The sequence below is a fragment of the Chiloscyllium punctatum genome, chromosome 29, assembly GCF_047496795.1.
Source record: "Chiloscyllium punctatum isolate Juve2018m chromosome 29, sChiPun1.3, whole genome shotgun sequence".
In the NCBI taxonomy this organism is placed as follows: Eukaryota; Metazoa; Chordata; class Chondrichthyes; order Orectolobiformes; family Hemiscylliidae; genus Chiloscyllium; species Chiloscyllium punctatum.
This window is the reverse complement of record NC_092767.1, coordinates 70206797-70229207: the sequence shown is the minus strand read 5'-3', so window position 1 is coordinate 70229207 and position 22411 is coordinate 70206797. Positions and strand designations below refer to the sequence as shown.

Sequence of the window (22411 nt, the reverse complement as noted above, 5' to 3'; positions counted from 1 at the left end):
TGTTAACTCCACTTTCTCTCCAAAGATGTTGCCAGACCTGCTGAGTTTCTCTAGCAATCACTGTGTTTTTTCATTCTCTCCACTATTGATGGCCTGGAGACAGGACTCTGGAATATATCCCTAAACCTCTCCATCTGTCATACTGTTCTGTTGTTCCAGTGTGACTTTGGAGGGATGATGCTGTGCAGATGAATCCGTGAGCACCATAGTACTCACTACCACATGACAGCCCACGCACCAAAGTATTAATGCATCATTCTGCCAGACTGGGTTCGATTCCACCACCACCACCCCTCCCCCCCCCAACCTCCTTGCAAATTGGTTCAAAGAGTGACACAATGGCTCAGTGGTTAGCACTGCTGCCTCACAGCGCCAGGGACCCAGGTTCGATTCCACTCTCGGGTGACCAACTGTGTGGAGTTTGCACGTTCTCCCCATATCTGCGTGGGTTTCCTCCCACAGGCCAAAGAGGTGCAGGTTAGGGCGGATTGGCCATGGGAAATATAGGGCTAAAGGGAAGGGGGCTTGGTTGTAGTCTTTTGGAGGGTTGGTAAGGGCCAAATGGTCTGTTTCCACACTGTGGGGATGCTGTTATACTTGAGATTTATGCCCATCGTCAGTTCCTGTGTCTATGTAAAGTGTAGTGATTAGTTCAAACAGCTTAGGAAGGCAAGGCATAACCAAAGCTCAGTTCCCCGCTTTAAGACATTGCTCCCTGTGAATGTTTTCAGGAAGACGAGTTCAGTGGACTTCAAGTGGTTTCCAGTTGAAATCTGGGTGCCCACTTCAGACAGGGACCTTGAGCTGCGTTTTAATGTGCTTAAATCTGATTGGGTACACAGCAGGTGGGACGTTTTGGTGTGTGTATGGAATGAGCTGTCAGAGGAAGTGGTGGAGGCTGGTGCAATCGCAACATTTAAAAGGCATCTGGATGGGTATATGAATAGGAAGGGTTTAGAGGGATATGGGCCGCGTGCTGGCATATAGGACAAGATTAATTTCGGATATCTGGTCAGCAAGGACAAGTTGGACCAAAGGGTCTGTTTCTGTGCTGTCCATCTCCATAACTTAGATATAAGAATCAGGGGACTGGGTTAGATAATCAGGCATGATCGTACTGAATGGGTGTGCAGATTCAAAGGGCCAAATGGCCTGCACCTGCTCCCATTTCCCAAGTTTCTATGCTTGCTTGACCGAACCTGTGGTCATCTCCCCTAATATCACAGTGATGTGGTTGACTCTTATATACCCTCTGGGCAATTGAGGATGGGGCAATAAGTCTGTATTTGAAATGGCCTTTGGAGTTGAAGCTGCTAGATACAGCTCTCTCTCTTTTGCTAGATTCCTTCTGCTTATGGTCCTTCTCCGGGAGAGAGCAAGTGATGGAAATCTGTTTTACTGAATTTGCCTTTGCCAAGGGTGTGTTTATGATGCTGCTATATTGGAACTTTTACTGAGTAGTAGTTAAAATATGTATTACCTTGTTAAGTATTTCGATAGACTTAAAGTTATGCCAATTCCTCTCATTTTTGTTTATATTTTAACTGCAGTGAAAGAATAATGTTTTGATTAAAGCCCAGTTTGACCAATCAAATTACATCTGGAACACAACAAGTTACACTAGCCTCGAACGAAGATAAAAGTTAGGGTCTAGGTTATTTCCTTGATATCTTTTAAGGGGCCAACATCTCTGTCTCAGGCTTGCTGCAGTGCTCCAGTGAAGCTCTGTGCAAGCTGAAAGAACACACTCCGTTTTCTGCCTGGGGACCCTGCAACCTTTTGGACTCAACATCGAGTTCAATAACATTAGAGCCTGAGGAACCTTCTCCCACGTTCTTACCACAAAACACCAGGCCTTGTTATCACACAGACTGCTATTACACACCACTAGATTAGATTCCCTACAGCGTGGAAACAGGCCCTTCGGCCCAACCAGTCCACACTGACCCTCCGAAGAGTAACCCATCCAGACCCATTGCCCTCTGACTAATGCACCGAACACTATGAGCAAATCAGCACGGCCAATTCACCCTAACCTGCACATCTTTGGACTGTGGGAGGAAACCCACGCAGACACGGGGAGAATGTGCAAACTCCACACAGACAGTTGCCCAAGGTTGGAATCAAACCCAGGTCCCTGGCGCTGTGAGACAGCAGTGCTAACCACTGAGCCACCTTGCCACCCACTGTCCCCATTATTAACCATTCATTCTCTCAGTCTGATCATTATCCACTCCCATGTCTGTGCAATGGTTCTTCTCTCACTTTGAGCTCTGTCCCCACCTACTGTTTACTCCTTACCCTCTCTCTCCCCCCACCCTATCTTCTGCATAAAAACCAACCTTTTCCTAGCTACCATCAGTTCTGAGGAAAGGTCACTGGACCCAAAATGTTAACTCTGATTTCTCTCCACAGATGCTGCCAGACCTGCTGAGCTTTTCCAGCAATTTCTGTTTCTGCTTTGAGGGGTCTTGATCTGATCCATAACACTACTCACTGAGCGACATCAACTGGGGTAGGCAAAAACGCCATTATTGCTCTCAGGACGGACCGACCGGTACCTCTTTTCTCATTACCACTTCACCAAACGTTCACATCCTCCCCCCATGTCTGTGCGGGGATTTCCTCCAGGGGCTCCACTTCCCTCCCACAGTCCAAAGGTGTGCAGGTTAGGGTGGGTTGGTCATGGGAACTTGCTCATAGTGTCCAGATATGTGTGGTTGGATGGATTGGCCCTGGGAAATGCAGGGGTTTTCAGGATAGAGTAGGGGGGTAAATCTGGGGTAGGATGCTCTTCAGAGGGTCTGTGTGGACTCGTTGGGCCTGTTTACAAACTGGGGGCATTCAATTCCATAAGACTGAGGAAGGAAGATAGTGATTGTAAACTCTGATGCCTAGCAAGCATTCAATCGAAGATGGAAATATTTGGGGAGGAAGAGGTTAACAGGAGATTCTGGAAACATGATTGACATTTCCTTAAGAATGAGGTCAGGCTTTGTTTTGGATATCAGCTCCCTGCAGCATCCCCTCCTCGGAGCACTGTCTCTGTGAGGAGATAGAAAGACCTTTCTACACAGCAGTGACTGTCTCACACACAGAAAACATCGGTGACCATTAATTTAGACCTTATCCGCCCACAAAAGCCTGTGTAAACAAATCTTTGGAGTTTGAAGTCTCAAGGCTAGATAAGATCAGACACTGCTGGGATGGCCTTATCACTTTTCAAAGCAACTCCTGCACTTGCTCTTCAAGTTCGCTGCTTACCAGAATCCCAAGCCCGGCCTCTCCCAAAGGCCTACATGCAGCACCCACCTCCTAAATATAGCTCTGAGTGGACAATGGGATGCAGGGCCAATGCTATTGTACACGTCTGAGCTGAGGAGGGAGCCGTTGAGACCACAGCAGGAGGAGATTGCTGCTTATCGCTGTTGAGTGACTGGTGGTTTGCGATTGGTCACTAGGCCAAGGCCTCTCTTCCCAGAATCTGCAGCCACACAGACCGACCAACGTCCTCTTTCCCCCAGAGGGTGGCTCGATGGCTGAGTGGTTAGCACTGCTGCCTCACAGTGCCAGGGACCCAGGTTTGATTCCACCCTTGGGCAACGGTCTGTGTGGAGTTTCATGTTCTCCCTGTGTCTGCGTGAGTCTTCTCTCACAGTCCAAAAGGTGTGCTGGTTAGGATGGATTGCCCATAGTGTTCAAGGATATGCAGGCTAGATGGGTTAGCCATGGGAAACGTAGAGTTCCAGGGATAGGTTTGGGGGTTCGTGGTGGTGAGTCTGGGTGGGATGCGTTTCGGAGGGTTGGTGCAGACTCAATGGGCTGAATGGCCTGCTTCCACACTATAGGGACGTATGATGATATCAGGTCAGTGAGAAATAGCACCAACTCCCCAACATCCTCAAAATTATAGATCTCTCTATGCTGTGGGGACTTAAGGTGAATACAATTGGTTCTGAAAAAACATGGTAGTTCTGTTCTCATGCAAACTCATGTTGTAAGAAAATCGCGCAATAGCCACACCATTTAAATGAATGGGGCTGGAAGTGCGATATCGGGAAGGGTAAGGGAAGTTTGCGTTCGACAAATAACGGTCTAAATTCTTCAACTGCGTGAAAACCAATTTGAAGAAACATGCAAAGATTAGATTACTTACAGTGTGGAAACAGGCCCTTCGGCCCAACAAGTCCACACCGACCCGCCAAAGAGTAACCCACCCAGACCCATTCTCCTACATTTACCCCTTCACCTAACACTACGGGCAATTTAGCATGGTCAATTCGCCTAACCTGCACATTTTTGGATTGTGGGAGGAAACCCACACAGACATGGGGAGAATGTGCAAACTCCACACAGAGAGTCACCTGAGGTGGGTATTGAACCTGGGTCTCGGGCGCTATAAGGCAGCAGTGCTAACCACTGTGCCACCGTGCCGCATTATTGCAGAACCAACTGTTTTAGATTTAGATTTAGATTAGATTTAGATTTCTTACAGTGTGGAAACAGGCCCTTCGGCCCCAACAAGTCCACACCGCCCCGCCGAAGCGCAACCCACCCAAACCCCTACATCTACCCCTTACCTAACACTACGGGCAATTTAGCATGGCCGATTCACCTGACCTGCACATCTTTGGACTGTGGGAGGAAACCGGAGCACCTGGAGGAAACCCACGCAGACACGGGGAGAATGTGCAAACTCCACACAGTCAGTCGCCTGAGGCGGGAATTGAACCCAGGTCCCTGGCGCTGTGAGACAGTTTCTGAGACAATGATGGTAATAGGGTCATAGAGACGTACAGCACGAAAACAGACCCTTCGGTCCAAATCGTCCATGCCAACCAGATATCCAAAATTAATCTAGTCCCATTTGCCAGCACTTGGCCCATACCCCTCCAAACCCTTCCCATTCATATGCCCATCCAGATGCCTTTTAAATGTTGTAATTGTACCAGCCTCCACCACATCCTCTGGCAGCTCATTCCATACACGCACCACCTTCTGTGTGAAAAAGTTGCCCCTTAGGTCTCTTTTATATCTTTCCCCTCTCACCTTAAACCTATGCCCTCTAGTTCTGGACTCCCCCACCTCAGGGAAAAGACCTTATCCATTTACCCTATCTATGCCCCTCATGATTTTATAAACCTCTATAAGGTCACCTCTCAGCCTCCGATGCTCCAGGGAAAATAGCCCCAACCTGTTCATCCTCTCCCTGTAGCTCAAATCCTTCAACCCTGGCAACATCCTTGTAAATCTTTTCTGAATCCTTTTAAGTTTAGCAACAACTTTCCCATAGCAGAGTGACCAGAATTGAGTGCAGTATTCCAAAAGTGGTCTAATCTCATCCAACATGGTGAGACACAGTAAGGTCAAAAAATGATATAACATACATAGAATGCTTCAGTTTTACTTGCATCCCTAACATGGAAATGTCTCTGCTTTTGTTTCTGGTCTCAATTAACAATTTACTTGTGATATTTAAGATAATTCAACAAAAGTTTTGAAGAAAAAATATCTCGTTGGGAAAGGGCAGTAAACTTTTCATCAAATCCAATATTTCCTGATCAAACTGTTGAGAGATTTTATGACACATTTCTGAAGCAGGCCTTTCAGCTCAGAGGCGGGGATGTTACCACTGAACCCAAGCCTCTCAGCTCAGAGGTGGGTACACTACCACTATGCTGCAAGAACCAAATGTGTGCCAGCTTTTAGTTCCTGACCTTAAATCACACCAGTCCCTGTGGTGGGGTTTGAACTCTTGCACCCCCATTTCAATTACTGGTGTAATGGTCATTGTCTCGCCCTTCATAAAGTTGCAAAAAGAAAGGAAGCAATTTCAAACAAACTATGACAGCGAATCCTATAAAGAGATGGGAGCTCAAATAACCAATCGTTTGATGAAAGAGGTCATTTTTAAGGAAGTCCTTAACAGGGTAAAGTGAGGTGAAGAGGCAGAACAAGGAATACCAGAGTTTGGGGCCTAGGCAGCTGAAGACACGGACAGAGTATTTCATTGGAGCACGTTCAAATGGTTTAAGCAGCTCACCAACACTTGCTCAAGGGCAACGAGGGACGGGCAACGAACGCTGGGCTAGCCAGTGAAACCCATGAGGAAATTTAAGTAAAAGGGACACTGTTCAGGTCAGGGGTCAGAGATACTGTGCTCAGGCCAGGGGTCAGAGACACTTCAGGTCAGGGGTCAGGGACACTGAGATCAGGTCAGGGCTCAGGGACACTTCAGGTCAGGTCAGGGGTTGAGGACACTGTTCAGGTCAGGGGTCAGAGATGCTGTGCTCAGGTCAGGGAAGCTCTTGCCCTGTGGTAAGTAAAACAAAAGGTCACCGGACCCATTCCTCACGTGTTTGTGTTATTCTTTCTTAAAAATACCCATTCAGAGATGTTATTACACAGCTCTGGAGCAAGTGGGACTTGAACCCAAGCCTCCTGGTTCAAGGGTTGGGACACTACCATCGTACCACAAATGGGCCCATGGGTCTGCTTATTTATTTTTTGTTTTATTTAACCTATTTTCCTCATTAATCTGTGTTATTACATACCTCTGGAGCAGGTTGAAAGGCCAAATATTTAATAAATGTTGGATGGTCAGGAAGTGTCCAGGGGACCTGATCAGGGTCAGAGATAAAAATCACAGGCCCACATGCAGCTCCTCACTCAGATCCCTCCTGACCCCTGACCTGAACTCGGATATTCATGACCCCTGACCTGAGCACAGTGTCCCTGACATCTGACCTGAACACTGCATCCCTTACCTGATCTGAGCTCAGTGTCCCTGACCCCTAACCTGAACAGTGTCCCTGACCTGAAATGTCCCTGACCCCTGATCCGAGCACAGTGTCCCTGACCCCTGACCTGAGCATAGTGTCCCTGACCTGAGCTCAGTGTCCCTGACCCCTTACCTGAAGCGTTCCTGATCCCTGACCTGAATAGTGTCCTTAACCCCTGACCTGACCTGGTGTCCCTGACCCCTGACCTGATCTCAGTGTCCCTGACCCCTTACCTGAAATGTCCCTGACCTCAGACCTGAACTGTACCTGTCCCCTGACCTGAGCTCAGTGTCCCTGAGTCCTGACCTGAGCTCAGTGTCCCTGACCCCTCACCTGAAGTGTTCCTGACCCCTGACCTGAACAGTATCCTCAACCCCTGACCTGAAGTGTCCCTGAGCCCTGACCTGATCTCAGTGTCCCTGACCCCTGACCCGAGCATAGTGTCCCTGTCCTGAGCTCAGTGTCCCTGACCCCTCACCTGAACAGTGTCCTCAACCCCTGACCTGACCTGAAGTGTCCCTGACCCCTGACCTGAAGTGTCTCTGACCCCCTGACCTGAGCACAGTATCTCTGACCCCTGACCTGAACAGTGTCCCTTTTACTTAAATTTCCTCATGGGTTTCACTGGCTAGCCCAGCGTTCGTTGCCCGTCCCTCGTTGACCTTGAGCAAGTGTTGGTGAGCTGCTTAAACCATTTGAACGTGCTCCATTGAAATGCTCTGTCCGTGTCTTCAGCTGCCTAGGCCCCAAACTCTGGTATTCCTTGTTCTGCCTCTTCACCTCACTTTACCCCATTAAGGACTTCCTTAAAAATGACCTCTTTCATCAAACGATTGGTTATTTGAGCTCCCATCTCTTTATAGGATTCGCTGACATAGTTTGTTTGAAATTGCTTCTTTTCTTCTTGCAACTTTATGAAGGGTGAGAGAATGACCATTACACCAGTAATCGAAATGGGGGTGCAAGGGTTCAAACCCCACCACAGGGACTGGTGTGATTTAAGGTCAGGAACTAAAAGACTCATTTCAAGGCTTAAAATTTGTGACCCTCCCCACCCCCCCCACCCACTTCAGTTAGAGCTGGGGGCTGGTGCAGTGCTTGGGTCAGGGATCAGGGACACTGACCCAAGCACTGCATCCCTGACCCCTGACCTGAGCACAGTGTCCCTGACTCCTGACCCAAACACTGCCTCCCTGACCCCTGACCTGAGCTATATCTCTGACCCCCCCCGACCTGAGCTGTGTCCCTGACCCCTGACCTGAGCTCAGTGTCCCTGACCCAAACACTGCTTCCCTGACCCCTGACCTGAGCTCAGTGTCCCTGACCCAAACACTGCCTCCCTGACCCCTGACCTGAGCTCAGTGTCCCTGACCCAAACACTGCCTCCCTGACCCCTGACCTGAGCTGTTAGAGCAGGAGCATAGCTGTCGTAACTCCCTCTGAACCCCCCCACAGACAAGCATAAGAAACAGGAACAGCAGGAGGCCATTCAGCCCCTTGGGCCTCCTGGTTCAGGGATAGGGACACTACTACTGTACCACAAAAGGGCCCCCATGGGTCTGCTTAATTTTTTTTTGCTTTTTTGTTGTTGTTGTTGTTGTGTTCACTTAGGACAGTCAATGCTGCTTAAGACCATCAGTAGTGGAAGAGTAGGAGGCCACTCAGCCCCTCTGTCCTCAGGGGTAGAGACACTACCACTGCACCACAAGAGAACCCTGTGCGTCTTTTTTTTTTTGGCTTGTTTGTTGTTCTTGCATTCATTTACAACAGTCAGTGCCGCATAAGAAATAGGACGAGGAGGAGGCCATTCAGCCCCTTGAGTCTGCTATGCCATTCAATACAATCTTCATGGAATTAATAGGAACTTGCAGAAAATTCACTGCCCTTTCCCACCAAGTAATAAAAAAGCGCATGAATTTTGTCTTAAATATCACAAGTGAATTATTAATTATGCCAGAAAAGAAACCAGACATTTTCATATTATAAATATGAGAGAAATTGAAACATTCTAATCTGTTATAATATAATTATAATAATCTTTTCAGAAACTAATAAAAATCTCAAATCTCTATTAATCAAAGTAAATGAACATGAGGTGCAAACTTTGCTTGTTTCTTGTTGTTGTGTTCACTCATGACAGTCAGTGCTGCATAAGACCAGAAGAAATAGGAACAGGAGGCCACTCGGCCCCTCGGGTCTCCTAGTTCAGGGACTGCACCATAAGAGGGCCCCTCAGGTCTGCTTAATTTTTTTAATTTGCTCGTTTTTTGTTCTTGCATTCACTTACAACAGTCAGTGCCGCGTAGGAAATAGTAACAGGAGAAGGCCATTCAGCCCCTCGAGCCTGCATGAGATAGGATCGCGGCTGATCTGACATCCCTCACGTCCACTTTCCTGCCCTTTCCCCTAAACCTTGATTCCCCGGCTGATCGCGTCTTGGTCTCGGCCTCGTGTGCACACAAAGACTCCACTTTGGATCTCACACCCCCAACATTTGGCCTCCTGACCTCGCATGGGGGTCCCACCAGCCCCGTTGTGGGGAAGAGCCCTGCTTGAGGGGAAACGTGCATCAAAATAAGCGAGGGGTGGGGGACCTCAACTCAAACGGCTGGTGAAAGCGCCACGCAAATGCAGCTTGTTGTCAGGATGGGTGGGAGCCGGGAGGAAGCGGGCGAAGGTTTTGCTGCCTGTGAGGACTTGGGATGGGGCGGGGGTGAGGGGGGGTGAATTTGCCTCATGGGAGATCAATCGGGGCGGTTTGGGGAGGGGCTGGAAATCCGTCGTAAATTTTCTGAAAGCACAGTGTAGTGGCTGCTGCTCCACACCTCTGTAAAACAGATCGAGAGCTGGCAAAGGACTGGGGTGGGGAGGGAGGGGGAGACTGATTGTCGGACGGTGCATCACCTACAGTGGGTTGGGGGATGGCGGGGAGGGGAGACGTTCGTCGGCAAAGCCCTCTGCCAATGCCACGACTTCCTCCTGGCACATTAACCGCAGCGCCGATAACTGCGTACTGTTCTGGTCACCACTTTACCAATAGGCTGTGGATGCTTTGGAGAGGGTGCAGAGGAGGTTCACCAGGATGTTGCCTGGTATGGAGAGAGGTTGAGTAGATTAGGATTATTTTCTTCAGAAAGATAGAGGTTGAGGGTGGACCTGATTGAGGTCTACAAAACCATGGGAAGTATAAACAGGGAGGATAGCAAGAAACTTATTCCCAGAATGGGGGACTCGATTATTAGGGGTCACGAGTTCGCAGTGAGAGGGGAGAAGTTTAAGGGAGATATGTGTGGAAAGTTCTTTACGCAGAGGGTGGTGGGTCCCTGGAACACGTTGCCAGTGGAGGTGGCAGAGGTGGGCACGATAGCGCCATTTAAGATGTATCTAGACAGATACAGGAAAGGGCAGGGAGCAGAGGGATACAGATCCTTAGGAAATAGGCGACAGGTTTAGAGAGAGGATCTGGATTGGCGCAGGCTTGGAGGGCAGAAGGGCCTGTTCCTGTGCTCTAATTTTCTTTGTTCTATGGGCAATACAGAGGGATGCTGCTGTTGGGAGAGATGGTACAGCTACCTTCTGCACTCTGCTTTCACTGCAGTGCCTGGTGTGCCAGGACTTTGCCACAGCAAAGGTTTTCACTGAGAAGAATCGCTGAAATCTCATGGCCTGGGAGGAGGCCATTTGGCCCATCATGTGCACACCATCTCTCCAAATTCTCCTGTATTGTTTTCACCAAACCCTTGCAAATTGTTCCTTTTTTTTTTCAAAATTCATTCACAGATCGCTAGACGAGCATTTATTGCCCATCCCTGAGGGCGGTTAAGAGTCTACCACACTGCCGTGAGTCACATGTTGGCCAGATCAGGTAAGGATGGCAGATTTCCTTCCCTAAAGGGAATTGGTGAATGAGGTGGGTTTTTCCGACAATGGATTCCCTCTTAACTTCTGATTTTTAATTGAATTCAAATTCCACCATGACAGCGTTTAAACCCAAGTCCCCCCGAACATTAACTGGATCCAATCCAGCGATAATACCACTAGGCCATTGCTTCCCCATTAGCTTTCTCTTTTAATAGTCCTTAGCTGCCCATTCAGAAGGTGGGGGGTGAGCTGCCTTCTTGAACCGCTGCAGTCTGTGTGCTGTGGGTTGACCCACAATGCCCTTAGGGAAGGAATTCCAGGATTTTGGCCCAGCGACACTGAAGGAACGGCGATATATTTCCAGGATGGTGAGTGGCTCAGAGGGGAACTTGCAGGGGGTGGGGTTCCCATGTATCAGCTGCCCTTGTCCTTCTAGATTGAGAGGTGGGCGCCGCAGGGAGTGGAGTGCATTATTTCCCCCTCCAACTCTATTTTGATTTAATCACTGCCCTCCCCTTCACTGTTTGATCACACAGCATTGCCCTTTGAGAAGGGCCCTGCTTGTCACTGGCCACTTGGGTGTTTCCTTTCTTCCTGGTGGTGGGAATTTGAATAAAGATTCCTTCTAGGTTGAAGCAGTCATGGGTTTGGAAGGTGCTGACTGAGAGTCATTGCATCATGGAATCCCTGCAGTGTAGAAGCAGGCCATTCAGCCCATCGAGTCCACACCGACCATCCAAAGGACATCCCACCCAGACCCACCCCCATACCCTATCCCTATAGCACCTGCATTTCCCATGGCTAACCCACCTAGCCTGCACATTCCTGGACACTATGGGGCAATTTAGAGCACGGCCAATCCACCCTAACCTACACATCTTTGGAAACCGGAGCACCTGTAGGAAACCCATGCAGACACGGGGAGAATGTGCAAACTCCACACACAGACGGTCGCCCGAGGGTGGAATCGAACCTGGGTCCCTGGTGCTGTGAGGCAGCAGTGCTAACCACTGAGCCACCGTGCCACCCCATAGGTGAACCCCACTGGTGAAATGCTTCAGCGCAGATTCACTAAATAAATCTTCAATTGAAAGCTGCTCTCAAAAAGCAACTCGGTGAAAACTCTCACCGACTACTGTGGAGACCTCATCTGGCTCACTAAAGCCAGGAGTGAAATCTGCCGTACTCATACACGGTCTGGCGGAGATGGGACTCCAGACCCACAGCGATGTGGCTGACTCTTAACTGTCCCCTCAAACAGCCTGAGCAAGCCTCTCAGTTCAAGGGGCAATATAGGGGCTGGGTAACAACTGTGGAACTCGCCAGCGATGCCCACATCCTGTGAGAGAATAGCAAAAAAGGAACACGGGAGGGGTGGGAGTAGGCCGTGCAGATAGAGGCCAGCATGGATCAGTCAGGCCAAGTGGCCTGGTTCTGAGCCCCGTTTCTCGAAACAACAGGGAGAGATTAAAAAGAAAACACGATAACCCCCAGCTATCTCCCCCTCACCCCCTACTCGATCCAGGCCCAATCCCAGGGATCGGCTTGTCCTTCATGAAACAGAATGAAGCGCTGACAAAAATGAAGTGACTGACGGATTTTGCAGCTTATCCGCTCTCTGGGTTAAATCCCCTGCGGACTGTTCCGAGAGAAGTGCTTCCCCAGGGAGAGGAAATGACCCGGGGCCGCTCCACCGGAGAAGCTCCATTCGCGTCCCCCCTATAGGAGAAGATACCATTTCCTAATGGTCGCTTCCCGTCAGGGGGATGGGGGGATGGGGCGGTGTGTTGCTGAACAACTTGATGCGACTGGGGTCAGGGGACTAGAGGGGGAAACTGTGCCGCCCAGAGGCAGTGACACCTCCAAGAGGAAAATGAGAGCCGAGGGAATGTGGAGCAGGAAATCAAAGGCAGCAGTGGAACTAATCCTCTCCATCCTGCCATGCTTCTCTTCTGACCGTGGGGTTGTCCCGTTAGTTCGAGAGGGTACTTCCTCTTCTTCCTACAGCCATCCCTCACTTACAAAGGAGGAAAACCAGGTCATTTAGGCCCCTCGGGCCTAGTCTGAATCTCCACGGATTAAAGCTGACTCAATGTTGCCTGAACTCCGATTTCCTGCCTGACCCCTCGACCTCCCCCCAACTCCCCCACCCCCCCCACCCCCCCCCCCCCACCCCCCCCCACCCCCACCCCCGCCCCAGCCTGTCAAAAAAAAAATCAGCCTTGAATGTATTCGGCCTTTTGAGTGGAAGAGGATTTCACACAGGAGCCAAGAGGGGAAAAATATGAGTCTCCTCAGCTCCATCTTAGACGGGAGAGGTCTTCATTCTGAAACAGTTTTGTCCGTCTCTGGCACAAAAAGGAACACCATTCCCCACTTCTGCACACACACCCGATGAGATCGCCTCGCATTCTCCTCAATCCTGAGGTGGAGGAGCCGGTTTTTGGACTGGGGTGGACAATGTTAAAAATCACACAACACCAGGTTATAGTCCAACAGGTTTATTTGGAAGCACTAGCTTTCGGAGCAATGCTACACAACCACCTGATGAAGGAGCAGCGCTCCAAAAGCTAGTGCTTCCAAATAAACCTGTTGGACTATAACCTGGCGTCATGTGATTTTTAACTTTCTAAATTCTGGCTCTATCTGCTCAGCCTTATCCCACGACCGAATCGGAATCATTGGGAATGAAGATGCTTCATTGCCCGAATCGACAAGAGGCAGTTGCCTAGCAACGTACCGCTGACCCGTTCCCCCGGATTTTATGGTTTGGATAGAGTTTGCTTATTCTGTGGTGATCTGCTTTGAAAATCTCATGAGAACCTGCGACAGGAATTGGAGACAGACAGGTGAGATGGAGAAATTAGGAGCAGTTAGCAGGCCGTTCGGCCCCATGGAGCCTGCTACCCTATTCAATGTGATTAGCCAACTCAGCCCCCTGTTCCTACTTTCTCCCTGTTCCCTTCAATCCCTTACAGAGTCATACAGCATGGAAACAGACCCCTTCAGACCCCAACTCATCCTTGCCACCCAGCATTTCAATCTGACCCACATCCCTCTGAACCCTTCCTATTCATGTACACATCCAGATGTTGTAATTGTACCAGCCTCCACCACTTCCTCATTCCCCTCATGTCCCTTGTAAATCCTTCCCCTCTCACCTTAAACCTATGCCCTCTAGTTTTGGTCTCTCCCACCCCAGGGAAAAGACCCTGTCTATTCACCCTATCCATGTCCCTCATGATTTTATAAACCTCTATAAAGTCACCCCTCAGCCTCTAACGCTCCAGGGAAAACAGCCCCAGCCTACTCAACCTTTCCCTATAGCTCAAATCCTCCAACCTTGGCAACATCCTTGTCAATCTTTTCTGCACCCTTTCAAGTTTCACAACATCTTTCCGTTAACAGGGAGATCAGAACAGAACACTATTCCAAAAATGGCCTAACCACCAACCTGTACAGTCATGACATGACCTTCCAACTCCAATACTCAATGCACTGACTAACAAAAGCAAGCATACCAACCACCTCCTTCACTACCCTGTCTACCTGTGACTCCACCTTCAAGGAACTGTGCACCCACAACCCTCGGTCTCTTTGTTCGACAAATCTCCCCAGGGCCCCGCCATTAAGTATTCAAGTCCTGCTCTGATTCGCCTTACCAAAATGCAACACCAAACACTTATCTCCTGTGTTCAAATCCCACCAAAGCATTTAAAACTCATCAGATTCTTAATTTCATTAACCATGTTCATTAAAATGCCACGAACAGATACACATATAATCGAGAAAGCTAACGGAATACAAGTCTTTCTAAAGAGAGTACAAGGATGCAGAAGTTGTCCTGCAGTTACACAAAACCCCACTTGGAATACAGTGAGCAGATCTGGGCCCCATGGGAATTGGTTTAGCTCAGTTGGCGAATTGTCGGTTTAAGGAGCAGTGTGATGCCAACAGTGTTGGTTCAATTCCCATCACCGATTGAGGTTACCATGAAAAACTCTCCTTCTCAACCTCTCCCCTCACCTGAGATCTGGTGGCCCTCAGGTTAAATCACCACCAGTCGCTTCTCTCTGTAATGGGAGAGCAGCCCCTATGTCTGGTAAGACTGTGGCGACACATCAACAACCCTGCTGGGCCCCACACCCCAGAAAGGATACTCTAGCCTTGGAGGGAGTAGAGAAAAAAATGAGGAGTGGTTATACAAATCAGGCGTTAACATACAGAGGGATCTAGTTCCCTGAGAGTAGTAACACAGATGGTCAAGAAGGTAGATGGCATGCTTGGTCAGGGGCAAACATTGGCAAGTCCCGTTGTTGCTGTGTCGAACTTCAGTTCGGCCACGTTCAGAATATCGTGTACAGTTCTGATTGCCACACTACCAGAAGGATGTGGAGGCTTTGGAGGGGGTGCAGAAATGCTTTAACAGCATGGTGCCTTGCTTGGAAGGCTTTAGCTATGACACAGTTAGTTTTCACTTGAACGTCGGAGGCTGAGTGGGGGCGACCTGATAGAGGTTTTCAAAATTCTGAGAGGCACGGATAGAATGGGCGGTCAGAGTCTTTTTCCCAGGGTCGAAATGTCAATGACTAGGGCGTGTAGGAGTAAGGTCAAAGGGAGTAAGTTTAAAAGAGATGAAAGGAAAGGCTTTTTTTACACAGAGGGTGGTAAGTGCCTGGAATGTGCTATTGAGGTGGTGGTGGAGGGGGATATGATTGTGAAGTTTAAGAGGCGCCCTCACAGATACATGAATAGGCAGGGAGTAGAGGGATAGGGACAGCGTCGAGGCAAAAGGTTCTTAGTTTGGGAAGCCATTAGGTGTTGGTACAGGCTTAGAGGGCCAAAGGGCCTATTCCTGTGCTGCACTCTTCTGTTCTGTTCTGATCTGATCTGTTCTGATCTGTTCTGACCTGATCTGATTGAAATCTTCAGATATTAACTGGAAGAGACAATCCCACTGGTTGGGGATTTTCAAATTAGGAGCTGAGTCTGACAAGTAGGCCCAGAGTGTTCAGGAAGCACTTTGACGCACAGAGGGTGGAAGAGGTTTGGAATGCTGGGTCGGTTTGGTATACCCGAGGAGTTGTTAATGTTAAATTTCAGAGAGATAAATTGTTGCTAAGCAGAGGTGTGGAGGGACAGGGTCCAAAGGCCAGAGATCAGTCCTGATTTCACTGAAGGGCGGAACAGGCTCGAGGGGCTGACTGGCCTAATCCTCTTCCTATGTCCTAAAATGGATTTACCAGATTGGTGCCAAGCTCATCTGGTTCACTAATACCCTTCAGTGAAAGAAATCTCCCATCCTAACCTGGTCTGGCTGACATGTGACTCCAGATTCACACTGATAGGATTGATTCTTAACTGCCCTCTGAAATGGCACCATTAGCTATTCTGTTGCTCGAGGGTTATTAGGGATGGACAACAATTACAGGCCTTGCCAGTGATGCTGACATTCCAAGAACAAATCAACCGATCATCCTATTCAGAAACAGACCAGCCCTCCCTGCCCCCAAATCCATTTAGTCACAATCACACTGTGTCTGACCAATCCCCTTCCCCAGCACAAGGAAAACCAATTCCGGGGAATGGAGTATATCCCCCGGAGCCAGTGTTCTCACACACGATTCAGGACAGGATTCTTTCTAACCTGTTTCAGCAACATTGTGAATTAGACACCGTGTAAAACTCTCTCTAAAACACTGCCCTCAGTAATCTACTTCAGCTTCAGTCTCAAGGACAACCAGCCCAGGGTTCACCCCCTCATCATTCCAGTCTACTTCCAAGCACACACACAAACACACACACACACACACACACACACACACACACACAGAGACACACACACACACACACACACAGACACACACACACACACACACACACACACACAGAGGCACACACACAAACACACACACACACACACACACACACAGACACACACACACACACACACAGAGACACACACACACACACACACACAGACACACACACACACACACACACACACACACACACAGAGGCACACACACAAACACACACACACACACACACACACACAGACACACACACACACACACACACACACACACACACACACACACACACAGAGGCACACAGACACGGAGGCACACACAGAGACACACAGAGGCACACACACAGACACAGAGGCACACACACAGACAGAGGCACACACACACCGACACATAAACACAGAGGCACACACACACATACACACACACACACACAGAGGCACACAGACACGGAGGCACACACAGAGACACACAGAGGCACACACACAGACACAGAGGCACACACACAGACAGAGGCACACACACACCGACACATAAACACAGAGGCACACACACACATACACACACACACACACAGAGGCACACAGACACGGAGGCACACACAGAGACACACAGAGGCACACACACAGACACAGAGGCACACACACAGACAGAGGCACACACACACCGACACATAAACACAGAGGCACACACACACATACACACACACACACACAGAGGCACACAGACACGGAGGCACACACAGAGACACACAGAGGCACACACACAGACACAGAGGCACACACACAGACAGAGGCACACACACACCGACACATAAACACAGAGGCACACACACACACACAGACAGAGGCACACACACAGACACAGAGGCACACACACACACAGACACGCAAACACAGAGGCGCACACACACACCGACACACAGGCGCACACACACTCTCTTACCCACACAGGCACACACACACACAGAGGCATACATACATACACATACAAACACACACATATACATACACACACACACACTCTCACACATTCACACATACACACACCCACTCTCTCTCACACACACACAATCACACACAGGCACACATGCACACACACACACACATACTCACACACATACATATATACACATACATGCACATGTCTCACACATATCTTTACACAGATGCACACATGCACAGAACACATATATGCACGTATACACACATGCACACACACACATATACACATCTCTCACACATTTCAAAGAAACTAAGATATACATACACATACACACCTCAGACACACACAGACATATATACTTACACACAACTGCACATCCATCCAAACACAAATGCATTCTTCATGCACTAACATATGTGCATTCCTCAATCCACAAGCACGCACCTCACAAACATCTCTCACACACACGTGCACACACACTTTCTCACACACACACAAACACATTCTCTCTCTCACACACTCACGTACACACTCTCTCTCTCTCTCTCTCACACACACACACACTCTCACATACACAGGTACTCTCTCTCTCATACATACACTCTCTCTCACACACACTCTCTCTCACACACACACACACTCTCTCTCTCACATATATACACACACACTCTCTCTCACATACGCTCTTTCTCTCTCTCTCCCTCCTTCTTGCTCTCTCTCTCTGTCTCTCCCTCCCTCTCTCCCCCCTCTCGCTCGCTTTCTCTATCTCTCCCTTCCTCTCCCCCCTTCTCTCTCTCTGTCCCTCCCTCCCTCTCCCCTCCCTCCTCTCTCTCTCTCTCTCTCTCCCCCTCTTCCTCGCTCCCTCTCCTTTGACCTGGAAGTAAACAGCCTCTGAATGGCAGTAAGTCCCTGACACTCACCTGCTTGATGCGGTCTGGGTTCACGTTGGTCTGAGGTTGCAGAATGTTGACTGGCTCAGTCTTGCCCACATTCTGCGGCATTTCTCGGACCTTCTCGGCGATGAAGTCGTGCACTGCGTTTAGCGCCTCCACCGTCCCCTGGATCAGACATACCCGCTCTGTGGTGCCTAGAAGAGGGGGAGAAGCCATCAGAGTTCACCCTCGGGATGTGATTAGGTTCAGAGCGAACAGCTCAGAGATGTTGACCCACTCTGACCCATGACGTTGAAGAGCCCGAACCCAATTTAAGGCGGCGCCATTGACCTCAAAGGGAAGAAACACAACCACCAACTGTCAATGATGACCCAACTCGCTTCGACTGAAACGCTGGCAAGGAGCTGCCATTTCTGGAGGGGCATGGGCCTCAAGACGGGCAGTGGCTGAATCAGATGGGACAGAGGACAAAGAAGACGGGCAGTGGCTGAATCAGATGGGACAGAGGACAAAGACTTCCTGCCTCCATCTCGATTAAATTCAGGAAAACTTGAAAGCTACTTCCCACTGGTGCCAACTGAAACCCTGGAATACTCAATTGATGACTGCCTGAGGTCAACGCCTGCAATGCTCTCAACCTCTGGAGGGTATAGTTAAAAAAAATCACACAACACCAGGTTATAGTCCAACAGGTTTATTTGGAAGCACTAGCTTTCGGAGTGCTGCTCCTTCATCAGGTGGTTAGAGCAGTGCTCCGAAAGCTAGTTCTTCCAAACAAACCTGTTGGACTATAATCTGGTGTCATGTGATTTTTAACTTTGTCCACCCCAGTCCAACACCGGCTCCTCCACATCTGCAGGGTAAGGTAGATGTGGCCCACTGGTCATAGCAATAGGCAGGATACCAGTGGCTGGGGTGATGAGTTTGATTTATTGTTGACACATGTACCATGATACAGTGAAAAGTACTGTTTTGCATGCTATCCAGACAAATGCTACCTTACATGAGTACATCAGGGTAATAGCACAGAATGCAGAATATAGTGTCACAGCTACAGAGAAACATCACCTGTAATATATGTGGGTCTGTTCATAAGTCTGATAACAGCGGGGAAGAAGCTGTTAGAGTCACTGAGATGTACAGCACGGAAGCAGACCCTTCGGTCCAATCCGTCCATGCCGACTAGATATCCCAACCCAATCTAGGGCAGCACGAGGCCATGCAACCCATTGTGTCTATACTGGCTCGCTCCAGTCATGCCCCCCTCAATCCCCGGTACCCTGACAAGCCTGTTCCCCTCAAGCCAGTTCTGAGGTGGAGTCACTCGTCCCAAAACAGTGACTCGGATTGCTCTCTGGCAGACGCTGCTGAGCTTTTCCAGAAATTTCTGCTTTTGATTTCCCTTCTGAAACCCTCTCACTCTGGGATACCGTTCCACTGGCACTGATTCTCTCCCTGCTGTACAGTCCACTGGCATTGACTCTCACTGGGATACAGTTCCACTGGAAATGACTCTCACTGGTGTACAGTCCACTGGCATTGACTCTCACTGGGATACAGTTCCACTGGAAATGACTCTCACTGGTGTACAGTCCACTGGCAATGTCTCTCACTGTGATACAGTTCCAATGGCACTGATTCTCACTGGCGTACAGCTCCAGAGACACTGGCAATGTCTGAAAAACATCTGTGTGTGTGTGTGTGTGTCTGTGTGAGTGTGTGTGTGTGTGTGAGAGTGTCTGTGTGTGTGTGTGTGTCTGTGTGAGTGTGCGTGTGTGTGTGAATGTGTATATGTGGGTGGGTGAGTGGGTGTGTGGGTGTGTGGGTGTATGTGTGTGCGTGTGTGTGTGTGTGAGTGAGAGTGTCTGTGTGTGAGTGAGTGTGTGTGTGTGAGAGTGTGCGTGTACGTGAGTGTTTGTGTGTGTGTGTGTGTGTGTATCAGGGTGTAGTGTGTGTGTGTGTTTGTGAGTGTGAGAGTGTGAGTGTGTGTTTGTGTGATGTGAGTGTGTGTGATGTGAGTGTGTGTGAGTGATATGTGTGTGTGTGTGAGATGTGAGTGTGTGTGTGAGTGTGTGTGTGATGTGTGTGTGTGTGTGTGTGTGTGTGTGTGTGTGTGAGTGTGTGTATGAGTGTGTGTGTGTGTTTGTGTGTGTGTTTGTGTGTGTGAGTGATGTGAGTGTGTGTGTGATGTGTGTGTGTGAGTGATGTGAGTGTGTGTGTGTGTGTGAGTGCGCTTCTGCTGTCACTGCAGTATCCCAAGGAATGGAAGATTGTCCTGATTTCCTGACCGACTTCCTGGAATTCCAGCCCCCTGGGGATAACAATGGGAACAGTCTGAAAGCTGGCTTCACGGCAGTGTCAGCATTATCATCCCCCTCCATATTACACCTCGCCTCAATCTCAGTCCATTTCCCAAAGGACCCCATCTGTCATGGACTCTCGCCAGGCTGTCGACAGCAAGCATCTGGGGACTGTTTCAGCTGAATCATTATTTTGTAATGCAATCCGAGACTCGTTTGTTTAAAAAGAAAATCCATCGAGCTGAAAGGCATTTTAAACTCTCCGATGGTAACAGGCACTTATTCCAGAGGACCGAGGCGGAGTGAGGGAGCGAGTGTGAGAGAAACTGCTGGACACAGAAGGGACAGGGTCATACAGCATGGAAACAGACCCTTCGCTCCATCCAGTCCCTGCTGACCCATAATCCCAAACGAAACCAGTCCCACCTACTTGTGCTTGACCCATATCCCCCCCCCCCCCAATCCTTTCCTATTCATGAAGTGGAGGAGCCAGTGTTGTACTGGGGTGCACTAAGTCAGGAACTACATGACACCAGGTTATAGTCCAACAGGTTTGTTTGAAATCACAAGTTTTTGGAACTTCATCTGACTTCACCTGATGAAGGAGCAGCGCTCCAAAAGCTTGTGAATTCAAATAAACCTGTTGGACTATAACCTGGTGTCATGTGACTTCTGACTTTTTCCCATTCATCTACTTATGTAAATGTCTTTTAAACATTTTAATGGTACCCCTCGAAGTGTATAACCACTCTCTGAGTGAATAAGTTGCCCCTCATGTCCTTTTTAAACCTTCCTCCTCTCACCTTAAAAATACGCCCCGAGTCCTGAACTCCCCCACCCGAGGGAAAAGACACCAGCTGTTCACCTTCTCCAGGCCCCTCATAGTTTTATAAATCTTATATTATTTTGTAAAGAGAAAACTGCATACAGTTCCACGGGAACTGACTCTCACTGGGATACAGTTCCACTGGCACTGACTCTCACTGGGATACAGTTCCACTGGCACTAACTCTCACTGGGACACAGTTCCACTGGCAATGACTCTCACTGGGATACAGTTCCACTGGCACTGATTCTCACTGGGATACAGTTCCACTGACACTGACTCTCACTGGGATACAATTCCACTGGCAATGACTCTCAGTGGGACACAGTTCCACTGGCAATGACTCTCACTGGCACTGATTCTCACTGGGATACAGTTCCACTGGCACTGACTCTCACTGGGATGCAGTTCCACTGGCAATGAATCTTGGTGGGGCACAGTTCCACTGGCAATGACTCTCACTGGGATACAGTTCCTTTGGCACTGATTCTCACTGGGATACAGTTCCACTGGCACTGATTCTCACTGGGGTACAGTTCCACTGGCAATGACTCTTGTTGGGATATAGTTCCACTGACACTGATTCTCTCTCTGGGATACAGTTCCACTGGCACTGACTCTCACTGGGATACAGTTGCACTGGCAATGACTCTCGGTGGGACACAGTTCCACTGGCAATGACTCTCACTGGGATACAGTTCCCTTGGCACTGATTCTCACTGGGATACAGTTCCACTGGCACTGACTCTCACTGGGATGCAGTTTCACTGGCAATGACTCTCGGTGGGACACAGTTCCACTGGCAATGACTCTTGTTGGGATATAGTTCCACTGACACTGATTCTCTCCCTGGGATACAGTTCCACTGGCACTGACTCTCACTGGGATACAGTTCCACTGGCACTGACTCTCACTGGGATGCAGTTCCACTGGCACTGACTCTCACTGGGATACAGTTCCACTGGCACTGACTCTCACTGGGATGCAGTTTCAC

General features: G+C 49.1%; 1 protein-coding gene across 1 annotated transcript in view; it reads right to left on the bottom strand.

The window, feature by feature from the left end:
• The window catches only part of LOC140454540 (RNA-binding protein Nova-1-like), a 212554-nt gene that overhangs the window by 43406 nt on the left and 146737 nt on the right, over positions 1–22411 (bottom strand). Inside the window, exon 3 of the mRNA XM_072549358.1 lies at positions 18319–18485. Coding sequence (XP_072405459.1) covers positions 18319–18485 — 167 coding nt within the window. The remainder of the gene's footprint in view (positions 1–18318; positions 18486–22411) is intronic.